This window comes from Cuculus canorus, chromosome 1 (assembly GCF_017976375.1).
Source record: "Cuculus canorus isolate bCucCan1 chromosome 1, bCucCan1.pri, whole genome shotgun sequence".
NCBI classification, from domain to species: Eukaryota; Metazoa; Chordata; class Aves; order Cuculiformes; family Cuculidae; genus Cuculus; species Cuculus canorus.
Window position 1 is genome coordinate 44,371,476 of NC_071401.1, and position 20,575 is coordinate 44,392,050.

Consider the following 20,575-nt stretch of genomic DNA (forward strand, 5'->3'; position numbering starts at 1 on the left):
TCCTTGATCGGGTGGCCTGTAGTATACACCAACAACAAGGTTCCCATTGGTTCTTCCATCTTTAGTTTTTACCCACATGCTTTCAAGCTGTTGAAATAGTAGCAAATGTAGAGCTGATACTGTAAATCTATTTTTATTGTGGTCCTTCTTAAAGCTATTCCTAATTTAACCAAGATGTGTTGCCAACTATTATTTTAAAACATCTTGAAAAACAACACATTAATTACCTGTGCTTAAGCTACCTCTTCTATCAAGGACATATTTTTCTATGCCTATCAACATGTGGCAACTGTGAAGAGTGGAATAAATAAGATACAGATCTTTTTTCAAATTGCTTTAAAAATATGAGCAAATTGGTATCAATTTGGAATTTTCCCAACCAAGAGAATTAAGACCATCATGACAGGTCTCCTAAATTAATATCTACTGCTAAAACTTGTATTGTTATATAGCTGTATAGAGCATAAAACAAAGAGAGCACGTAGAGGCATTGGCCAATTACGTGTTCCTGTTACATGAAAAGGAGAAATCTGGTTTATGGAGAGAGACAGGCATTTCCAAACAGCCACTAGAAACATCCCAGAGAATTATCTTAGGTTGGTCTAAGGTTTATATGACCAAAATTAGAAAGCATGAATCCCATACTAGTGTGATTTTTTGATTGTGATGTGTTTTTTATTCGATTCCAGTTTTTATAGACTATATAATGCTTCAGCAGACCTCTAAAATATTCTGGACGACATTTGTGTCACTCAAAAACTGTTGGAAGCAAGGGAACTAAAACAAAACTCATGTAGGCATACCCATAATTCAGTAGTCATAACTACAGCCAGATCTTGCTTTGTCTACAATGACAATTTTTTTCCTTGTGGTAAAGATAAGTGGCTTTAAATTTTCTGATAGTACAAATTAATGCAGTCATTTTTGATGATACATGTTTACATTTCAGCAGCAAGCAAAAATATTAATTTACTTCCTGGTGATAGGGACCTTCTGCCTCATAATTCTGATAGATTCGTCATTCAGAGGAATGCTGGCTTACAGTTCTTCTGCACGTTGATGTAAATGATTTGCTGCTGCAGAGCCTACGTGAAGAGCTCCAAGCCCATTATTCTTAACTGAAAAGTTTATACAGGTTCATACATACCCTCCAAGCAAAAAATGAATAAGTTGTTGTCCTTTTTGTAGTGATCTTTCGCAGTCCACCTCCCATAAAATATTCTGATTCTTCCTCTGTATTTAACTCCAAAATCCTCTGGGCCACTAGTTTTGGCACAGTATAAATTGGCTTTCACAGTTGACTGCAAAGCTCTTCTGTTCCCTCGTTCTTGGCTATTATTGATGAAAAGTCTGAATGAGAACTCCTGGCACCGATTAGTGAGCATAGCAGCGTGGAAGGAAATGCACGCTGCTTCAGAATAAATACCATTCTTTTTTCAAAGAACTTCTTTAGTCATTCTCATTTATTCATGATGAAGTCTGATACATGGACCATAAAGCAGCCATGGATGGCAGATCAAAATTCAGATAGGCCCATGTGCTAAGCTTTACCCACTGAAATGCCTGACATAATACATTAGAATCATAGAATGGCTCAGGTGAGAAGGGACCTTAAAGACCATCCAGTTCCAACTCCTCTGCAATGGGCAGGCACATCTTCCACTAGATCAGATTGTCCAGAGCCCCATCTAACCTGACCTTGAATGTTTCCAGGGATGGGCAATCTATAGTCTCTCTGCACAACCGGTTCCAATGTTTAACCACTCTCGTTGGAAAAAAAATTCTTCCTTATAGACAATATAAATCTACTCTCTTCTAGTTTAAAACCATTCATTCTGTTCTACCACAACAGGCCCTGCTAAAAAGTTTGTCCCCATCTTTCTTGTAGACCTCTTTTAAATAGGGGAAGGCTGCTATAAGGTCTCCCTAAAGACTTCTCTTCTCCAGGCTCCAACTCTCTCAGCCTTTCTTCACTGGAGAGGTGTTCAAGCCCTCTGATGATTTTTGTGCCCCTCCTCTGGACACACTCCAACAAATCCATGTATCTATTGTGCTGTGGACTCCAGAGCTGGACACAGAAGTCCAGGTGGGGTCTCACAAGAGTGGAGTAGAGGGGCAGAATCACCTCCCTTGACCTGCCCGCCACATTTTTTTTTATGCAGTCCAGGATACAGTTGGCCTTCTAGGCTGTGGACACACATTACTGAATCATATCCAGCTTTTCATCTACTAGTAACCTGAAGTCCTTCTTGGCAGGGCTGCTCTCAATACCTTCGTCCCTCAGCCTACATTGGTAATGCGGATTGCCCCAACCCAGGTGCAGGACTTCGCACTTGGCCTTGTTGAAACTCATGGAATTCACATGGGCCCACTTTTCAAGCTTTTGCAGGTCTCTCTGGATGGCATCCTGTCCTTCAGGTCTGTTGAGCAAACACTCAGCTTGGTGTTGCCTACAAACTCACTAAGGGTGCACTTGATCCCACTTTTATGTTGTCGATGAGAATATGAAATAATACTGCTCCCACTACAGACCCCTGAGGGTACCATTTGTCACCAGTCTCCATCTAGACATTGAGCCATTGACCACTTCCTTTGAGCTGCTGATCACGAGCCACTATTCTGGATCAACTCTTTTAGTTCAGATTTGGAAGTGGGCACTTGGTTGGTTTTGTCTTTTTCTGTGCTGAAATGACTAGGTCAGAAATGCCCTTAAGGTTTTAGCCAAACATGGTTAGTGTTGGTTTTGCATATCCAATCATGGCAGAAGAAACTGCTGATTACAATGCTTTATAGGAGGTCATTTCAGAGAGATCACTTAAGAGATGACAACAGATGCAACTTGTTTGGTATAACATTTAGAAATATTATATGCATCTAATAATATAATCTATTAAAACGAGGGGGTTATCTCAGTAGTTTTTATAATCCTGTTCAAGGCTTTTAAGCAGAAGACAGATGGAGAGCTATAAAAATACTCTGTATGACTCCCTTAATAGATCTCCTTCTGTATTTCTTATGCTGATGCTGACAGAATGAGTAGATGTGAAAACTGGCTGAACATCCTGGGATTTGACATGAAATGTCCCATTGATTAAGGACATTAAAGCAAGTCTTCTGAAATTTGTGTGGTCCTTCAGTTTTCTGGTCTATAAACACCACATAAAACATTGGTGCTCGGGTATTACACTATCTGTTTGTATAACAGCGAAGAGAGATGATGAAATTCTAGGTAACAAGGCAAGAATGCCTTCAGGAATCAGGGACATCTGGAACTAGAAGTGGGCTCAGAAAACCTTTTACAGGTTAAATAAGCTTTTACTGAATGACTAGGGAATTGGGGTCACATACTCTCCTGCCAGGTACTTAAGGTTCAAGACTATAGCTGGGGCCTGTTGAAATTTTTTTTCTTACTCTCTTTCCCACACATGCTCAGGATCAACTTCAATTTGTCCTTAGAATAAGAACAATCAGAATAATGTGATCAAACTTTTTAAAATCTATTTTTTCATGACTATTTCCTTTATTGCCTCCAGAACTGCAAATACAAACATCAGAAATGTGATCATTGCTTTCATCAAACAACTAATGACATCACTACAGCTCTTCTTGTAGGCATGGTTCATGTGTTTCCTGTTTCTATGCCATTCAAAACTTTATCTGAGCGTTTTCAAGACAAAAATACCCCCACTATTAGCTGTGCTTGAATGTCTGGATTGGATTAATTCGTGTTTTCTTTTTTGATGGTGATCTGACTTGTCACTAGTTAAACCAGAATTACAGAACTACTATCCACGGAAATAACTGATATTCACAAACATATCTGACAGAGCAGAAGGACTGAAAAATATTAGAGCTTTATCTCAAGTGAACTGAGTTAGAAATAAAATGCAGACCAAAAATCAAAGCAAAATATAGGGAACTCAATTTCTCTAAGATATTAATACAGAGCACAAGAGGAAAAAAAATGTACTTTGTGATTACATTAGATATTTTTATACCTTTGGAGATTAATTATTGCACATACCTATAGGTCTTTTATGCATTAAATCAAGGAAGACATTAGATACCTAACATCAATAAAATGAGATAACCTTTCTTGTTGATATTGATTCAGGGTCAGAGATACTAAGATTCTGAAATTTAGCTAATTTCTGTACAGCTTGCCACATACGCTCTAAATAATTTCCCTTTTTGTTTGTATCTGAGAGGTATAGATGTCCAAGATACTGTGGAATAGGAATGTCTGTTTAAACTAAGCTATAAATTTTGCGTGTAGCCTGACTTGACAGCTTTTCTAAACCCACTTATCTTCTTCACTAGCCTTTTATTCCTCTGGACTCTCTTCATTAGTTGTCAAATTCCTAATCCTATTTTACACGAGCAGCTAGAGGCAAAATACCAGGCAGCAGCAGCAAAATTCATGGTTAACATTATAGCATGAGGCCCTCTGTGGCCCACTTGCACTTAGGTATTTCTGCCCTTCAGAGTGGGGATTTCTTGTAGATTCGTAGTGCTATTTTCAGCATTTTTCTGCAAGGGGATGTTAAAGGCAGAATAATTTTATTTTTTTTCTAGAGGTAGTCACTTACAAAGGGAAAATAAATGAATCAATCAAATTGTCTCCTATGCTTCAATGATAACAAAAAGCACCCCTAGATCTTAAGTCTTAATGATTCTATTTCATAATAAATTCATTAATTTTGTCAATACTTGATCCTTTTGTACAAAATGAGGTACAAAATGTGGTACAAAATAGTCTGTGCTGCTGCTCTAAGTATTTTTATACAGCATAAAAAAATACATATTTGTTATCCCGAGTTCCTAAAAAATTCCGGTCATGTGAAGCAGTATTAAAATATCTTCTTGGATTTATAAGCAAACTATATATCCTCCTACTGGCAGGCTGTCTGACCTACCTCATTCTCATCCGTTCTGAAAAATACTCACCCTAGGCATAATATTCATAGTGATGCAATGGCTGTCTCTGAAAATACTATGCTTGGAGGTGGCATCTGTTGGAATGACCTATGAAAAATGTCAGCATCCATTACAAGCCACCGACAACATTTGAAAGATATTTCCCCAAGTTTGTCTAAACTGCTTTGTGTAGAAGTTTTATGCTGCTGTTTTCCATTATCATCTATACTTAAAAATTGCTGAAAAATGTAAGAAGTATGAATTCAATTCAGCAGCCTCGGACACTGAAATATTTTATCTTTTCAAATGACATTTGCAACTGGAAAGACTTCTCCGCATTAGCCTTTCACTGCATGTGATATTCTGATATTCAAGGAGCTTCTTTAGTGTATGAATATATAGGCTAGTCTCTTCCCTGTTTTAATACTTGACAACTCTTTTAGAAGTGTTAGAAAAGGTATAAATTGTATTGCTAATATTTAGCATGCTAACAACTTTCACATGAAACCTAAACTGGAATTCTGTTTAGGCTCTGTATTGCGCATCCACTCTAATTTTTAATGTGAGACTAGGTTATGTGGTTTTAGCAGCATGGTGTTCACTGTCTGCTATCGCTAAAGCAAATGTAGCTTTGCTAACAATGAGAGATTAAAATATCAACAAAAGTATGTCCCGAACCTAATCAGATAAATTCTGACTTATTCACTATGTCCTGCAGCTTGCCCAACTTTACATTTTATCCTTTTATAAATAACAGCGCTCAAACTTTCACTTCTACTAACCTGAACTAAGCTTGAATCACCAGCTTGAAGTTGCATATCCTACGACCCCTCCTTTGCCCTACCAGCCACCTCAAGGCAAAGAGCCTGCAAGACGTCAGCCCTGATTATTTGCTGCAGTCATGTCAGGCAGATGTTTCATGAGGGTGGAGGTTTGAGAAGCTTTACCGGTGCAATACATTAATGCCTTTTAAGGGTTAAGTTTTACAGAAGTTTTGTTCCATGGGAAGCATAAAATACAGCTGAACAGGCCAGTCTATGTATTTTTGTGCCATAATGTGCAGCCACAACAATTTCGCTTATTAGGACTCTTCAATGTTGGGGTTCTGTAAATCAGACTGCTAGTTGCCTAGACCTTCATTACTTTTGTTACTATCCCTTTGGACATCAAGTAGAATCTTCCTTGTGAGCCAGTCAGTGCACTGTGATACTCAAAGCAGTAGAAATAATGTATGAGGAAGTGAAAAAATGCTGTTGGCTGCAAAGTCATGATGATTTAAAGTCTACGGAAGGGAACTAACTCATCTGTCCCTTGAATTGCACCAGGATTAATATGGGCCAGTAAACACATTTCTGAAGGAATGATGCTTAAGTTATTGGAAGTTCATAAATCTATTCTTTTTTCTTTTATTTCCCATTGTTTCCAACAAGGCAGTTGCTCAAGTTTGAACTATTTTCGATAACTCTTCTTTTTCTGTTCGAAAAATCTATGCAAAGTGGATGGAGAAATTTAATGTAAAATGAATCTGAAGTTACCTGGGAAGAATGTTAAAATACATGTGAAAGCTTAAAAAAAATGTAGTTTAATGCCAGAATCTTTCCTGCTGATCTTGAGGGAGTTCCTTCCCTGCTGACAGAAAAATGTTCCTACAACAAGAACGAGTATATAAGTTGAAAGAAATTTTCTGTATTCTACAATCAATTTATGTAGTATTATTATTTCATTTGTGTAGCATTTGGGCCTTGCAAATTGTAATATTTGGGCCTTGTGGTGGGAACATATTTTATCTGCTCCCACCTGGTTATTTTTATGGGAAGATGTCTTTAACTAATTTATCTGATTCTGAAAAAAGTAACCCTGGGAATTATTAAAAAAAATAGGAAATTGAAAACTGTAACACAGTGAATATAATATTTTCTGTCTATGTTATGAATAAGAATTTCAAACATATCTGTTTTATGGAGCTAAGTCTTATAAAAAGCATACTGGAGCTTTGTTTTCCAAATGCTTATATGGAAACGTATAGGAATACACTGGCCCGCAGGGCACAGCTCAGCTACTGTCACAGCCTTTCTGCTGCTCCACTTTCCGAAAGTCAGCAGAAGTAAGCAGAAAGGTTACTGATAACCCTGCTGAGTAAACTGGATATAATCTCATGTCTGCAGCCAGAATGAACAGGAGACCCAAGTCTGCTTTCTGTGTTTTGGATGAATATGCAACACAGAAGCAGATACACATATGTGAGGGTTGCATAGCACCTAAAGATTGTAACTGAGGTAGATGCAGTTGCAGAGCTTCAGTAGGCTTTATAGAATACCCAAGATGCATGTTTAGAATACTTCAAATAAATAAGGGAATTAAGGATGCAGGGAACAAAAATAGTAATAGTGTGTGTTTTAGGACATGGATCTGTTAGAGCGAGTCCAGAGAAGGGCCACGAAGATGATCAGAGCACTGGAGCAACTCTTCTATGAGGACACGCTTGAGAGAGTGGGTTTGGTCAGCCTAGAGAACAGAAGGCTTCAGAGAGACTTTATAGCAGCATGCCAGTACTTAACGACTTTGCTTGCATGGAACTGAATTTGTCTAATTCCTAAACTAAGGGAGATCTTGACAATCACAACAAAGGGAGCCCCAAAGCTGACAAACATAATCAAGAAGAAATCTGTAAAGGCTATCTTTACCTTTCATTGAGGTGTTGCTTCATGACAGAACTGTTCATAATGAAACATCAGTAATGAGATATATGGAACTATCAGGTTACAGAACAGGTCCCACTGTCATACCATCATGGGGGATAAATTTTTTCCCCGTTGCTTTCTTTTTAGGAGTCAATTTTTTAAATTTTTATAATGAGTTAAGGTTATTAGATTATAACTTTTTTAGGTAAAGTTGCTGAAAGTTTTTCAGTAGAGGAGTTTGCTGCTGGAAAATGCATTTTCATGGAAATGAAGTGTTTTATAGAAGTGCTGACACCAGTGCAATCCTTTGAAGGGAAATAAAGTCAAAGCAACACCTCATGTTTTGTCTTGATACTACTAAATGTTCCATTCAGGCTATAAAAGAAATTGATTTTTATTTCTAGAGTAATATTTGTTACATTAATATATATGTTTAATGTTATTGTACTGAAAAAAGGAAAATGAATTACCCAAAAAATCTAATTCACGGAAGACTTTTTTTCCCCTTACATCAGAAAATTATAGCAAATGACATCCTGTCTCTTTTATGGAAAGTAAAGAATTAGTGGATGCAACCCGTCCTCAGCGTTTCTTGGTTTAAACGTTAAATTTCTTGTTATGAGGGAGGGTTTAATTGGGAAGGAGCTGGTCCAGACAGCCCACCAAATAGACCAATTGACTTTTTTTACTGGTTTAGCCAGAAAGACTTAGTCCATAATAACATTTTAGGCAAGAAATTGTTTATGCATATAATAATATTTGGTCGATTATTATATCATTGGTTCTTGCTATATCACAGCATGTTAGAGGTCAGGCACTCCTTATCCACCATACATATTCATAAGGGAATTATAATTTTTGACACAAGTATTAGATATAACTTGCTGTTTCCAAAACATAATTTGGCCTCGTTATTCTAGGAAAAGTGTGAGGGACATGTGGCTGTGTCTATGAATATCTTTGAATTAGTAAAATGTTTTATGCTTTAACATTTTCATAAGTTTAATTTTGTCTTTCATAAAAAATGTATTGATAATAATCTCTTTTGAAGTGAGTATTTAATTTGGCTAATTGACAGCTGGCTATACTAGTTGTGATTTGATCTGTTGTTTGTTCTGTTTTTAAAGGAACCAAGACCTCGATAACAACACCAAAGTGAATCCAAGTTCTTTCATAAGCGACAAGGAGTAAGTCTTTAAAGCTTCTCAGGCCCTGCTTTTCTAAGGCAATGAGTAGTTTGTAACCATGAGAATGTCAGGAAAGGTAATGTTGCAAATCTCTCAGTTGTTCATAGATGAATAATTAGCATTCCTTATACAGAATGGTGAGTATAAAAAACTAGATTAATTAACTGACATCTGCACTGTTGGCTGAACAAGTAATATCAATGGCAAGCTTCCATACATCCATCATATGCTTCTTCAACAAAACTATTAGAGAAATATTTCAACATAGTTAGAGAAGGGGTATTAAACAAAATACTGTAGAGCTCATGGATAAGAAATGTTGCCCCAAAAGGATGTAACAAAGCATTTCGGTCAGCAAGGGCAGTGATCCATAAAGAACAGCTTGAACTTACATCTTTGAACAGCACATCAGTTCAGTGTGTTTCAGGCCAATTTCTTGTGGTAAGCAGCCCTTCAGCATTTGGAAAGGGAAGAACTGCCAGGGTATTCTGGTAGTAAGAGCAATGTCATATTTAGCACACCTTACACCAAAATTCTACAGATAACTTCAAAGATGATATCCTAAACAGTAGCATCACGTTAATGTTGCCAGCATCTGTTTTGAAGTAGACAGTCTCATATATATACATACATACATCTGTGTGTATATATATACACACGTACACATAGCACTAACCTATAAGTTGGATATGATTGCAAATTTTAATTCATAGCAAACGTATTAGGAAAGTCAAAGACTTTGAGGCAATACTGAATTTTAGGAGGCATCAAAAGTTTTAAGATTAATAAGCCTATTATAGATTGAAGTGACCAAGTTATCAGTTTCTCAGACCTAACTTAGCCTTTTGCTCCCCACCTCTACCTGGAGAGAATTAGTGTTTTTAACATTAGTTAGAGTGCTTTCATAGGTTGCTCCATTCTCTAATTCATTGAACCTTTCAAAAATAATTTTTAAAAATCCAGGGAAAAAGCTAGTGTCTAGTTTAACTGTATTTATGAATTTTCCAAAAAGTTTCCTTGTATGTAAACCTTGGGAATTTTTGGATGCTTACATTTTCAGCATAAGCACAGAGAGAATCAACGCTTTAATTATAAACTATGATGACAAATGAAGGCAATTTCTTGTCAGTCCAGAAGCAAAAGTATGTGGACATTTAGACATATTTTAATTGTCCTCTTAAGAAGTAGAAGTTTCTTAGTTTAACTAAAACCAATTTTTATTTATTTATTATATATTATATTATATTATATTATATTATATTATATTATATTATATTATATTATATATTATAATATATTATGTTATTTATTATTTATTATTTATTATTTTTTTATTTATTATTTATTTTAAATGATGTGAACAAGCAGCAAGCTGCTTGGAGCCTGTAAATTAGTACTAAGTTCTTTGAAAGTTCATGTTTCTCCTTCACTATCTTCACAAGCAAAAAACAATCTTAAAATATGGCTTTGGTATGATTAAACAAAGGCTTTTTATTTTCTTGGCTATAGTAGATAATACTTTTCATTTAATTGTAAAGAAGTACAATTGCTAGTAAATTGGTAGCACCTTGCTAGTAAAAATTGTAAACCTATTTTCCTATTATGCTCAATAACACAAGTGTTTGCGAGATTTGAATATAAACTTAACTAACAAATATTTTTTCCTTTTAAATGTGTGGATAAATATATTTCTTTCTTTTTGCAATTTGCATCTTCCCAGATGGGCTATATTAGCTATATTTTAACAGTTGTATTTGTTTATTGTTTCAGAGGAAAAGACGTTGAGGATTTTACTGAAATGAGCACTGCCGATCAGAAGAATAAGAGGCAAGGCTGTCATAATCTTTCCCTTATATTCTTATAAACTGTTTGTGGTTGGTTGGATATTGGTATTAATAGGTTCTGTTCAGTAGGACTCAAAACTAATATTTTTATTTAAACTATAGAATTTTAACTTCTTAAAATTCCACATTAATTACAGGCTAGTAAAAATAAATAATTCAGTGAGGAAGAAACACAGGTAGTACTTGACTTTACCTTATGGAAACCACAAACAGTCAGTTCATGAGCATAAAAATTCTTCACATTAATGTGAAATGCTCCATCAAACTAAAAATTGTCCTTTAAACACAAAAGAGGAGTATCATAAATAAATTATTAAAATCCTCTTTTTTTCCCAGTATAATTTTTCATTTTCAGGTGAGAACCAGAGTGATCTTTTTTTCCTAATCTTAAACAGTTCTTCAATGGATAACATCATTATTATCGATTACAGACCATTTGATACTCCATATTAATGTAAAATTATATTAATATATTATATAGATGACATACATTAATATATGAAATTTATTATATGAAATCAGCTTTTCCATAGCCAGTGATTAACAAGTTTCTAGTATAAGTGTGATTACATGGTCCTAGAGATTGTGTACAACCCTAGATAACAGCAGTTGTCATAGGAATATGAGCTGGATAGAAAGACAGAGCAAGTAACACAGCTTGGCAGCCGTTCCCATAGATCATGATGTTGGTGCCTGTACTGAATGCAATTATGTTATCAAGTTAAAATGACAGAGCCACAGTCAGTTTAGAAGGAGTAGGGGTACCCTTCACCTCTCGCAACAATGTGACACAGCTGTCATAAATTCAAATATGAGACATTCAGACTTGATATGAGGAAAACCGTCCAGCAGCGGAGCAGGTTGCCTGGATAGGTTGTGCCATTTCTGTTCTCGGACGTTTTCAAGACCCAGCTTGAAATTGACCTGAACAACCTGGTCAGACTTCAGACCTGGCCCTGCTTTGAGAAGGACATTGGACTAGAGGCCTCCTGAGGTCTCTGAATTATCTTAGAGTAATGAGATATATATATATATATAAACATCTAGTATGTTTAGGTTGAATCAAATAATTTGATTGACTCTGATGTCTTTCTCACTTTCACAGAGATGAGGATCTTGGTGATAGCACTGAAGGAAAACCTGCTGATGACCAAAGTAAAAAGTGGTGAGACCAAATTAATGATTCTCTCTAAAATTTAAAGAGACATTATCAAGCATTGTAGCTGTTTAGCGTGGTACCAGAAAATGTGAATTCCTAATGCAAGCAAGCAGAATTTGCATAACTTGACAAAGATATCTATATTATTGCTAAAATGTGCCCGATTAACCAAATATGACAATATACCCACACGTATTTTGATAATAAGCAATGACTCAAACCTATAATCTCTTGTAGTGAATGAAAACACCTGGTGACAAGATCCTCTCAAGTATTTTTGTAATTAGGTACTTTGAGAACTCATCTACTTAGGTACTTATTAGGTACTTTGAGAACTCAGAATTAAGTGAAGTTAGTATGATGGTTTTGGGTACCATTCCAATGCTAACTTTTTGAGTCTTCCATTTAGTTGTATACCTCAATGAAGAGGAAGACTATAGCCATCTATATAAATAAGCAGTTTGGCTATTTTCTAACATAAAGTATTTTTATCTTAGCCATCCCACTTGACAGCCTGACCAGAGAGGCACATACTGAATATCTTCAGGGAATGAGTTCCTCCTCCAGCTCTGAAAGGGGGCTGCCAGATGAGGAGTCAAGCACAATAGCGGGTGCTGCTTTACGCAGCATGCTATGCATATAAAACAGTGACCAGCACTGAGCAAGGTTCGTTTAGCAAAGCTTCAGGCCTTGGCAAACTCACTGAAATAAATCAAGCTGCAGCCCAAACATTCAGAGTTAAGGCTTATAATCATCAAGTTGTTTCAGAATATAACCTTTGGCAGAACCAAACAAGAGCAGCCTTTGTCTAAGCTGCTTTGTAAAATCACTGAAAACATTATTAGCACTTATTCCTTAAATCCTATAATTTGTCTGACAAGAGGTTTTTTTAATGTTTGGTTGTATGTCATGTTTGTGGCGGGGAAAACTGCAGGAGACAAGGTTTATCTTGCTTGAATTGTAATCCTGCTTTTTGAAATATGAATTTATGTATCTATTTAACTAGTCAATTCTAATAAAAACATAATATATATACATATATAAAATTCAGAACTGAAACATTGCAAAACAAAGAATAAAACATTATTGAATACTGCCAAGAAAATGCAGAATGCTATCAACGACGACACAGTTGAAAACCTCAGTGGGCACTTTTAGGAAACTACAGTTAAAGTTAGATGAGGCTTCTGTTATGAATATATCTACCAGCATAAATCAGAGGTCAGTGATAGAATCAAAGAATGGGTTGGGTTGGAAGGGACCTTAGAGATCATCCAGTTCCAACCACCTACTATGGACAGGGACAACTTCCACTAGGTATTTCAAAAGCAAAAATTTAACAACAGTAAGAAAATGATATATTTATTTTTACCTACTGTTACTAGCCCAAGCTTCTGCATTTATGGCTGTAAATGTAACTGAAAGCTGTGTGGCTGAAAATTATTTCTAAGATGTGTTTGTTTTCTTGGGTTTTCGGGGTTTTTTTAAGGATAACGGAGCAAGAAAATGAAAATCCTCCACAGGCTACAAATAATCTTCCAGAAACAAAGTATTCAACTGACAGTGAAAGAAAGACCAGGTAATGAGGACAATTGAGAATCGTAACATCTAAAGGGCAACTTCTTGGAAAAAAAGAAAAAAAAAGAGAGAAACCATCTTTACACAAGAATTTCCAGGGATGTTTAGAAACATCACACTGTTCTCTGGAATTAAGCCAGCTGCCTTCCAAATTCTGTTTCCAGGATCCCATGCATGCTAGCCCAGAAAGCATAGCTCTAAAGCACAGGTTTGGGAACACAAGACATACTCCATATAGGTCTAGAGATATAGCTGAGGTATGAAATTTAGGAAAGCAGCTAATCAAGAATTCTTATATAATGATAGAAGAAAGGCATTTCCTGCATATTAGATACTCCATGCTCTCAGGGAGCTTATTGCTTCCCAAGACTCTAAGCAAAATATCATACCTTTCACTCAAGTGCCTTGTTAAATTTCTAAAACTACATGGGATGAGTCTGAACCCATGTATCTTCTCTTATCCCAGTCACTGAAACTGTGGCATAGCTTCCTGACTTTTTGACCAGGTACAAACTATTTTAAAAACCACTTATCTTGTAATACTCTTGCTCTAGCTGGATTCTGACAAGGACACGCATTGCAAATCTGAAAAAAAGTGATGTAGGGATATTAAATAGATCTAAACACCTGGTCTGTTGGTAACAGGAAATCATTGAAATAAAGGAAACAATATGGTTTTCTTCACAGTCAAAAAGTATTTTCAAGAAATATGACAATAAAAAATATAATATCTAATTCTTGAATGAAAGACCTTTCTGGATTAGGAAAACCTCTCTTCATACCAATGCACTCATCTATGTGGATTTATTAAGTATTAATGTAGGCAGGATTGTTAAAAGACATAGTTGTCTTGAATTGCCGGAGACAAGGCTGATGATTCGGAAAGCAGAGGAGAAATCTTCTATTGAGCCTTACTAATAGGAAAAACAGCCTGGTACTTTATGGGAACTATGGCAAATGTCCCAATCCTTAAGCTGATACACACCTGAGCCTCGGTGTGGGTATGACTGGGCACAGGGTCTTCAATCTCTCATTTTCTTACATTTGCTGCAGGACGTTGGAATGCGGTTGCAATGTCTGTATTCTGAAACTTCTGGATGGCCTTGAAGGCAAAGCCCATAAATACAGCATACAATTTTAAGACTCAGCATGAATGTTCAACAAAAAAATAATTAGTCTCCTGCAGCATTTTGCACACATACAGCTAAGGATGTGTAATATTCTTATTATCTCTGAAAATTAAAATAGAGGACATGAAGACAAGAATGGCAGGACAAAGAATGCACTTCAATATGTGGTGTTAGCTTACACTTGACAAAATGCATACCCCATACCTGAAGCTTTAATCCCAATTTAATTCATGAAAGCTTATTAAATGAATGTTCTTCGCAGGTTATTACTTCAAGTATACACATTGCAAGACAGGTATGTAGAACAGTGTGCCTAGGCTGTGTAACACCTTAAATGATATTATCAGTCTATTATACTTTCTCTGTAAAAAAATTCATGTTCTGCAAATATACATGATTATAAAAAATTGTTCCTAACATTTCTCAACATTATTTGAGAGTGATATGAAATATATAATAATTGCCATATACACCTTAAGAACTTCTGGAGGAATAGGATAATTAAATCAGTTTGGAAATGTTCAAAACATGTATGGCAAGATGACTTATTCAGCTGTCACATAGAGGCTCACCCCTTCCATGTTAAAAAGGGGTTCTTTGATAGTTAAATTTAGCATATTCCTTCCTACTCTGATACAAGGAACAACAAAGTTACTGTAATGAATACAAATCACACATTGAACAGCCTTTGTTATAAAAAGCCTTACTCTACTTCTAGGGACATTTTCTAAGTTGATTTGGCTGTTTGACAGCTCTTTGAGGAAAAAATGCAATGTGTCATCATTTCCTGTTATGTATCACTTAGGCTGGGATATCAGCACAGGTAAACCCAATACCATCGTGTAGATTTTTCTCAGTGGGCTTGTGGATTCAATTTTGAAATGCTGAAGAATCAATTCAACAACAGAACATAGTCTAAGGACACTGTATTTATAACACATGCTCTTTTCATATATTTTTGTTAATGGTTGTGAAAATATATAAAAAGAACTCATTACTAAGTATGATTTTTTTTTTACAAGCATATTACATTAGTTTAATATGCCTATTATCATCAGTGTAGTGAAACCCTTAAAAATAAAAAGCACTGTATAGTGATTGCTATTCACTCACTACTTCACAGCAAATCATCATATGGTGCCCATGAAGAAAATATAACTGGAAATACTATCAAAACTGTTTACTCTACTTCTGATCGGTAAGTACCCATTAATAGCATTATAGAGTATCAAAGGACGCAGACATTTTACATAAGTGTTCAAGCATTCAGACAAAAGCAAGCAGTGGAAGTCACCATTAGGCTTGTCAGATAGCTTTTCACAGAAAGCTCCCTTTCAGTGGGATCTTGCCATCAAATCATTTCCACAGTTCAGCAGCTTAATATTATGTTAGACTTGTCACAGCTGACATTTTATAATATCTATAGAAACAATAGACGGTGCCTTAAGTGACAGAGTTGGCTTTGTGATTCTGTAGGTTTCCACCTCAGGCAGCTGCTTACTCTGCACAACTTCCTTCCTTTGTGAGAATGGTATCTGTAATGACCAGCTTTATGTATAAATGCGGACCAACAGGTTTATATGACAATGCTGTTAAAAACTCTGTTTTTACACCAGTTAAGATATTCCCAAATAGAAGAAGGGCATTTGCTCAATCAGTAATATCTTACCCCATGGGGGAAAAAACCATTAAATGGGCCCACTATGTTCAGTTCATATAACTTGGACATTCCCATTACATGTAAATACCAAATCAGAAAAATGTACATCCTTTCCAACCTAAATATAAGGCACTCTGGGAATATTAAAAATTAATACAATGATTAATCATTGAGTGGAAAGGAGGTAGTCAGTTGATTCTGTAGTGTAAAACCAATAACTGTTGTATCTGGAGAAATTACAGACTGATGTCACATAAGAACGCAAAAAGAGCTGAGAAAATTTTAAAAAATATTGTTATACCTACCAGGCAGGTTGTTCTATACACGTGTTCACTAGAACTGCCACAAAGGTAGGATTTCTGTCTGCAATGCAGAAAATTAAAAATGCTTTCAGGCACTTCTGCAACATAAAGGAAAATTCTATCTCAGACTGATCAAATGATGGCAGTTTAATTCAACTACCAACTTACTTTTGATTAAAACATTAAAATTATTAACCTCCACTTCATCCTTATTTAGCATACATGCTCCCAGACATTCAGCAGCTTAATACAGTCCCGTTATTGTTCAAAATCATTCAGTTCACCAAAGACCATCTTTTCTATCAAGGTATTTTTGATAATTGACAATTATGCTCAGCAATTTTCCCATCACAGGATTGTGAACTTTACACCTGTCAACTAGAATGGAAGGAATATACACATGACATTTTTCCATTTATGGCCATTGTGCAATATACAAATGTGTTTCCCCATGCAGTGCACTAAGCTTATCATATTTCTCCTTGAGATTTCAGTAGCTTTTTTTCTGACAGCTGATGTTATATACACAGGAGCATAATTGGAAAAGATATATGTACATACTGCAGGAAGCCTCTGGGCATAGATGCCAAAATGATCTTAGACGCCTTGCAAATTTGCTGTCATTCAACTTGTTTCAAGGTAAGCAGATTTCACCGGCTATTCAGAAATGTAACTTGAATGTAATATCCGCATTATATTATACTTATAATAAAAGAATATTTAGGCCTTTGGCCTTCTCAACCTGGAAGAAGAGGAGAGCTGGCACACTGGAGGAGAAGCTTGATGTAGGATATACTAGTCTCTCTCCAGCCTCTACACAATCCAATCCTCTTTCTTTCCATCTCTGCCTCTCCCTCTTCCTGTACTCTCCCTTAACCTGCCTCTTCTTCTCTCTGAGGATAAAGGATGCAGTGGAGTGTATCCCTAATATCCTACACATTTGTAAGCCTTCAGTCATACACACTTCCAGTCTGATGATTAGGGAGTTATATTCTACTTACACTTTCTTCTTATTGTAAAATTTTCTTTCTTTCTTTTTTTTTTTATGAAGTTTTGTAGGTGTTCTTGATTAAGAGAAACCTAAGACCATGGCTTGTGAAGAAGCCACACTCAGTGGTATTATTAAGACGTATTTAAGCCATGGAAGTGAAATAATTTTACCCACTGGTGCCAAAGATCTGGTTAAAATTTGGATCTTATGGATATTTTCTGCTGTAGGATAAAATAATGTTGAAATTGGACATGACTTCGCCCTAGTCTTATTTATTAAAAAAATATGTATTTTTTTCCTGTTTCCAATAAGAAGGAAAGCACAGAAGAATTTTTTTTTGCTTGTCATTCCTAAGCCTAAGCCTCTGCCTAAAATTTGCTCTTAAACTTTTGTCAGGGTATGCCTCCTAGTGCTCAGCCCTCTAGCCTGTGTTCTTTCTGCCTCGTTTGCCTTAATTCTGTTTGTGCCTCCACACAGAGTTTGTTGTTCTAACAAACAATACTCATCAAAACCACTGCAGTAGCATAGCTCATTTTTCTCCCTAGTCTTGCATAGCTTTTACGTCTGCTTCTGACAGCAGTTCTTTTACCCTGTTATCACATGAAAAGTAACCCAAACCAGAATACAGCAGTAAGGTTGTACTTAACATGTATGATTTAGCATATGCTTTTTGTCTCATATGGACTTCACAGGCTCTGTGAGCACTAGAAATGCAATTTCTTCCATGGAAATCACTATGTAATCTATCATTGCAAGCAAATACAGGCTCTGGTGTGTTTCCATTCTTCTTAGATGCATCAACCTACATGAAGAGAAATGTGGGGTTTTTTTATGCTGTTGGGAGTGTTAACGTGTTAGTATTGGCTGAATTACTTGTTAAATATTTAAGCTTATTGTTAAAATTATATTATTTTTGCTACCTATTTCCAAGTGAATACCTGTCTGGCCAGCAAAATTCAGCTTAAGTTTTGTGTAACTACACAGTTATGAAAATATTGGCAAAAAAACTAATGTAAGAAGTCTGTGGTTCATGCTTGTATGCAATTTCTCATTATTAATATTAATTTAGCTCCTGTATCCCTGTATCCATTAGAAAGTTGCATGTAGCTGACAGCAGTATAAGGTCTGTGTTTCCTTGTAAAGGTATATACCAAAAGTTCAGTGATTAAATAATCCAAACTGTAGGTGGTTTTATATATATATATATAAAAAAATATATATATAAAATATATATAGTAGCTAATCTTGGTGATCAAAGCTTTGAAAATATGCCTATCCTTTGGCTGATTTATATAAGGAAACATAAAATGAGTGAAGGGAGCAAGCTGTTTAGTAATACCTTACTATAACAGCCTATGTTGAAAAGATGTAGAAAAAAGGTAGTTCTGTAGAACTTAAAAAAGAAATCCTTTGGTGCTCTAGCATGTTGCAAAAATCAATACTGAGTGCTTGGTTTCAATTTCATGCTTGCCTCGGTGAGCATGTATTACACAAGGCAATTGCATATTGTCTGGATACTGGGTCTAATCAGTCACACTGCCTATATGTCCACAGTGCTAACATCACACAATTTCTTTATTCATTTAGCTGCAGAAGGATATTCTGGGTCAGACTGTTATTTTTTTTTTTTTATTTTAAGAAAGGTTTCAGTCCAAATTGATCTGAATAGGCAGCCATCATGAAAATTATGGAAAGGCTTACAGCCCTTCTGAGATAGCTGGCAATTCAGCTACTGAAATTCACTGTAGTAAAAAGTAATGCTGATTTTCACTTAGCAGAGGGTAAAATATCCAAAGAAACCAGAATTTGCCATTCTTTTACTAGGCTGCAAAAACAAACAAATGTATAAAAATCAATATTGGTGATCTGAGTGTTCAAGGCCTGGTTGGATGAAGATATGAGCAACCTTCTCTATGGAAGGTGTACCTGCCCATGGCAGGGGTTCTGGAACCGGATGATCTTTAAGATCCCTTCTACTCCAAGCCATTCTATGTTCTATGATTCTATAATTCTAAGATTCTGGTTTGTATACTGAATTACTTTGCTTCTTAATCCACTGTAGGGTTTCCTTGTGATCTTGGCAAGTCACGCTCGGTATCTATCTCTGTATTTCCATGTGAAATGGGCACTGTTTCTCTTTCTCAAAAGTTAGCTTTTTGGAAATTTGTCAAAGCAGCGTCCAGATTCTGCAGTAATGGTTAAGATGAAGTAGCATAAAATATTTTGAAATAAGCAGGTTTAGATTTCTTAAGGCGTACTCTGAGTTGGATGAGTAAGTCTGATCATGCTTCCTTTACTCAATGAAGAAACAAAAGTATCTCAAAAGGGTGATTCATCTTATTTTAGAATAAATAAAGAGAGAAATTTGGAAATATCAGGGGGAAGGAAGCGGTTGGTGAGTATATCAAGAACCTATGGAACCAGTTAAGACTTATGTATCCGATTTTTGGATTTCTGAAAGTTAGATATTCAGATGTCAAATTTACTGTTAATGAAACCTGTGCTTTCAGAGTTCAAATTTGGTAATATTGTAGTACTCATAACCCATGTTCTGGTCTGGAGTTTCCTACTCCCTAAAGGATAGCATGCTGGGTGTGAATACTAGAGAAAGTTTTCATTTTGATTTCATTTTAATTTTTCATCTTACTTTTACTTGTGTGTTGAAGTGTGAAGTATGTAAAAGACCACTGGAAGATCTGAAAGCAGGAGACAGCATTTGGATTTATAGACAAACTGTACATTGTGAGCCTTGCTATTCCAAAGTTAAAGGTAAGATGCAAGATGCATTACGCAGAACATAAGAAAAAGACTTAGAGAAATTAATTCAAAGAACTCCAATACAGTACAACACAGCTGTTTATTTTGCTCAGATCTGCGTACTTAAACCTTTTTCAAAGTATTTCATTCAATGAGACTGGATTGCTTAGGATGATAACCAACCCCAGGCCCTAGACACAATAATTATTCAGTACCTGTGAGGGAAATCTTTTAGTGTCTTATTGTAACCCGCAGTCCTATCTGTGCAGTCAATGGAGACATCTATAGTGCAGCAACAGCATCTTGCTCCTATAGTCACAAGAGCAAATTGCAAAGTTATCTGAGAATCGGGTTGTTCTACTGAAAATA

At 35.9% G+C, this 20,575-nt stretch overlaps 1 protein-coding gene across 1 annotated transcript in view; it reads left to right on the forward strand.

Annotated features, from left to right (window-relative positions):
* SCEL (sciellin) overlaps positions 1-20,575 on the forward strand; it is a 76,640-nt gene that overhangs the window by 52,360 nt on the left and 3,705 nt on the right. Inside the window, exons 11-17 of the mRNA XM_054058547.1 lie at positions 8,726-8,785; positions 10,556-10,612; positions 11,735-11,794; positions 13,278-13,367; positions 15,620-15,694; positions 16,989-17,097; positions 20,116-20,218. Of these exons, the coding sequence (XP_053914522.1) occupies positions 8,726-8,785; positions 10,556-10,612; positions 11,735-11,794; positions 13,278-13,367; positions 15,620-15,694; positions 16,989-17,097; positions 20,116-20,218 (554 nt within the window). The remainder of the gene's footprint in view (positions 1-8,725; positions 8,786-10,555; positions 10,613-11,734; positions 11,795-13,277; positions 13,368-15,619; positions 15,695-16,988; positions 17,098-20,115; positions 20,219-20,575) is intronic.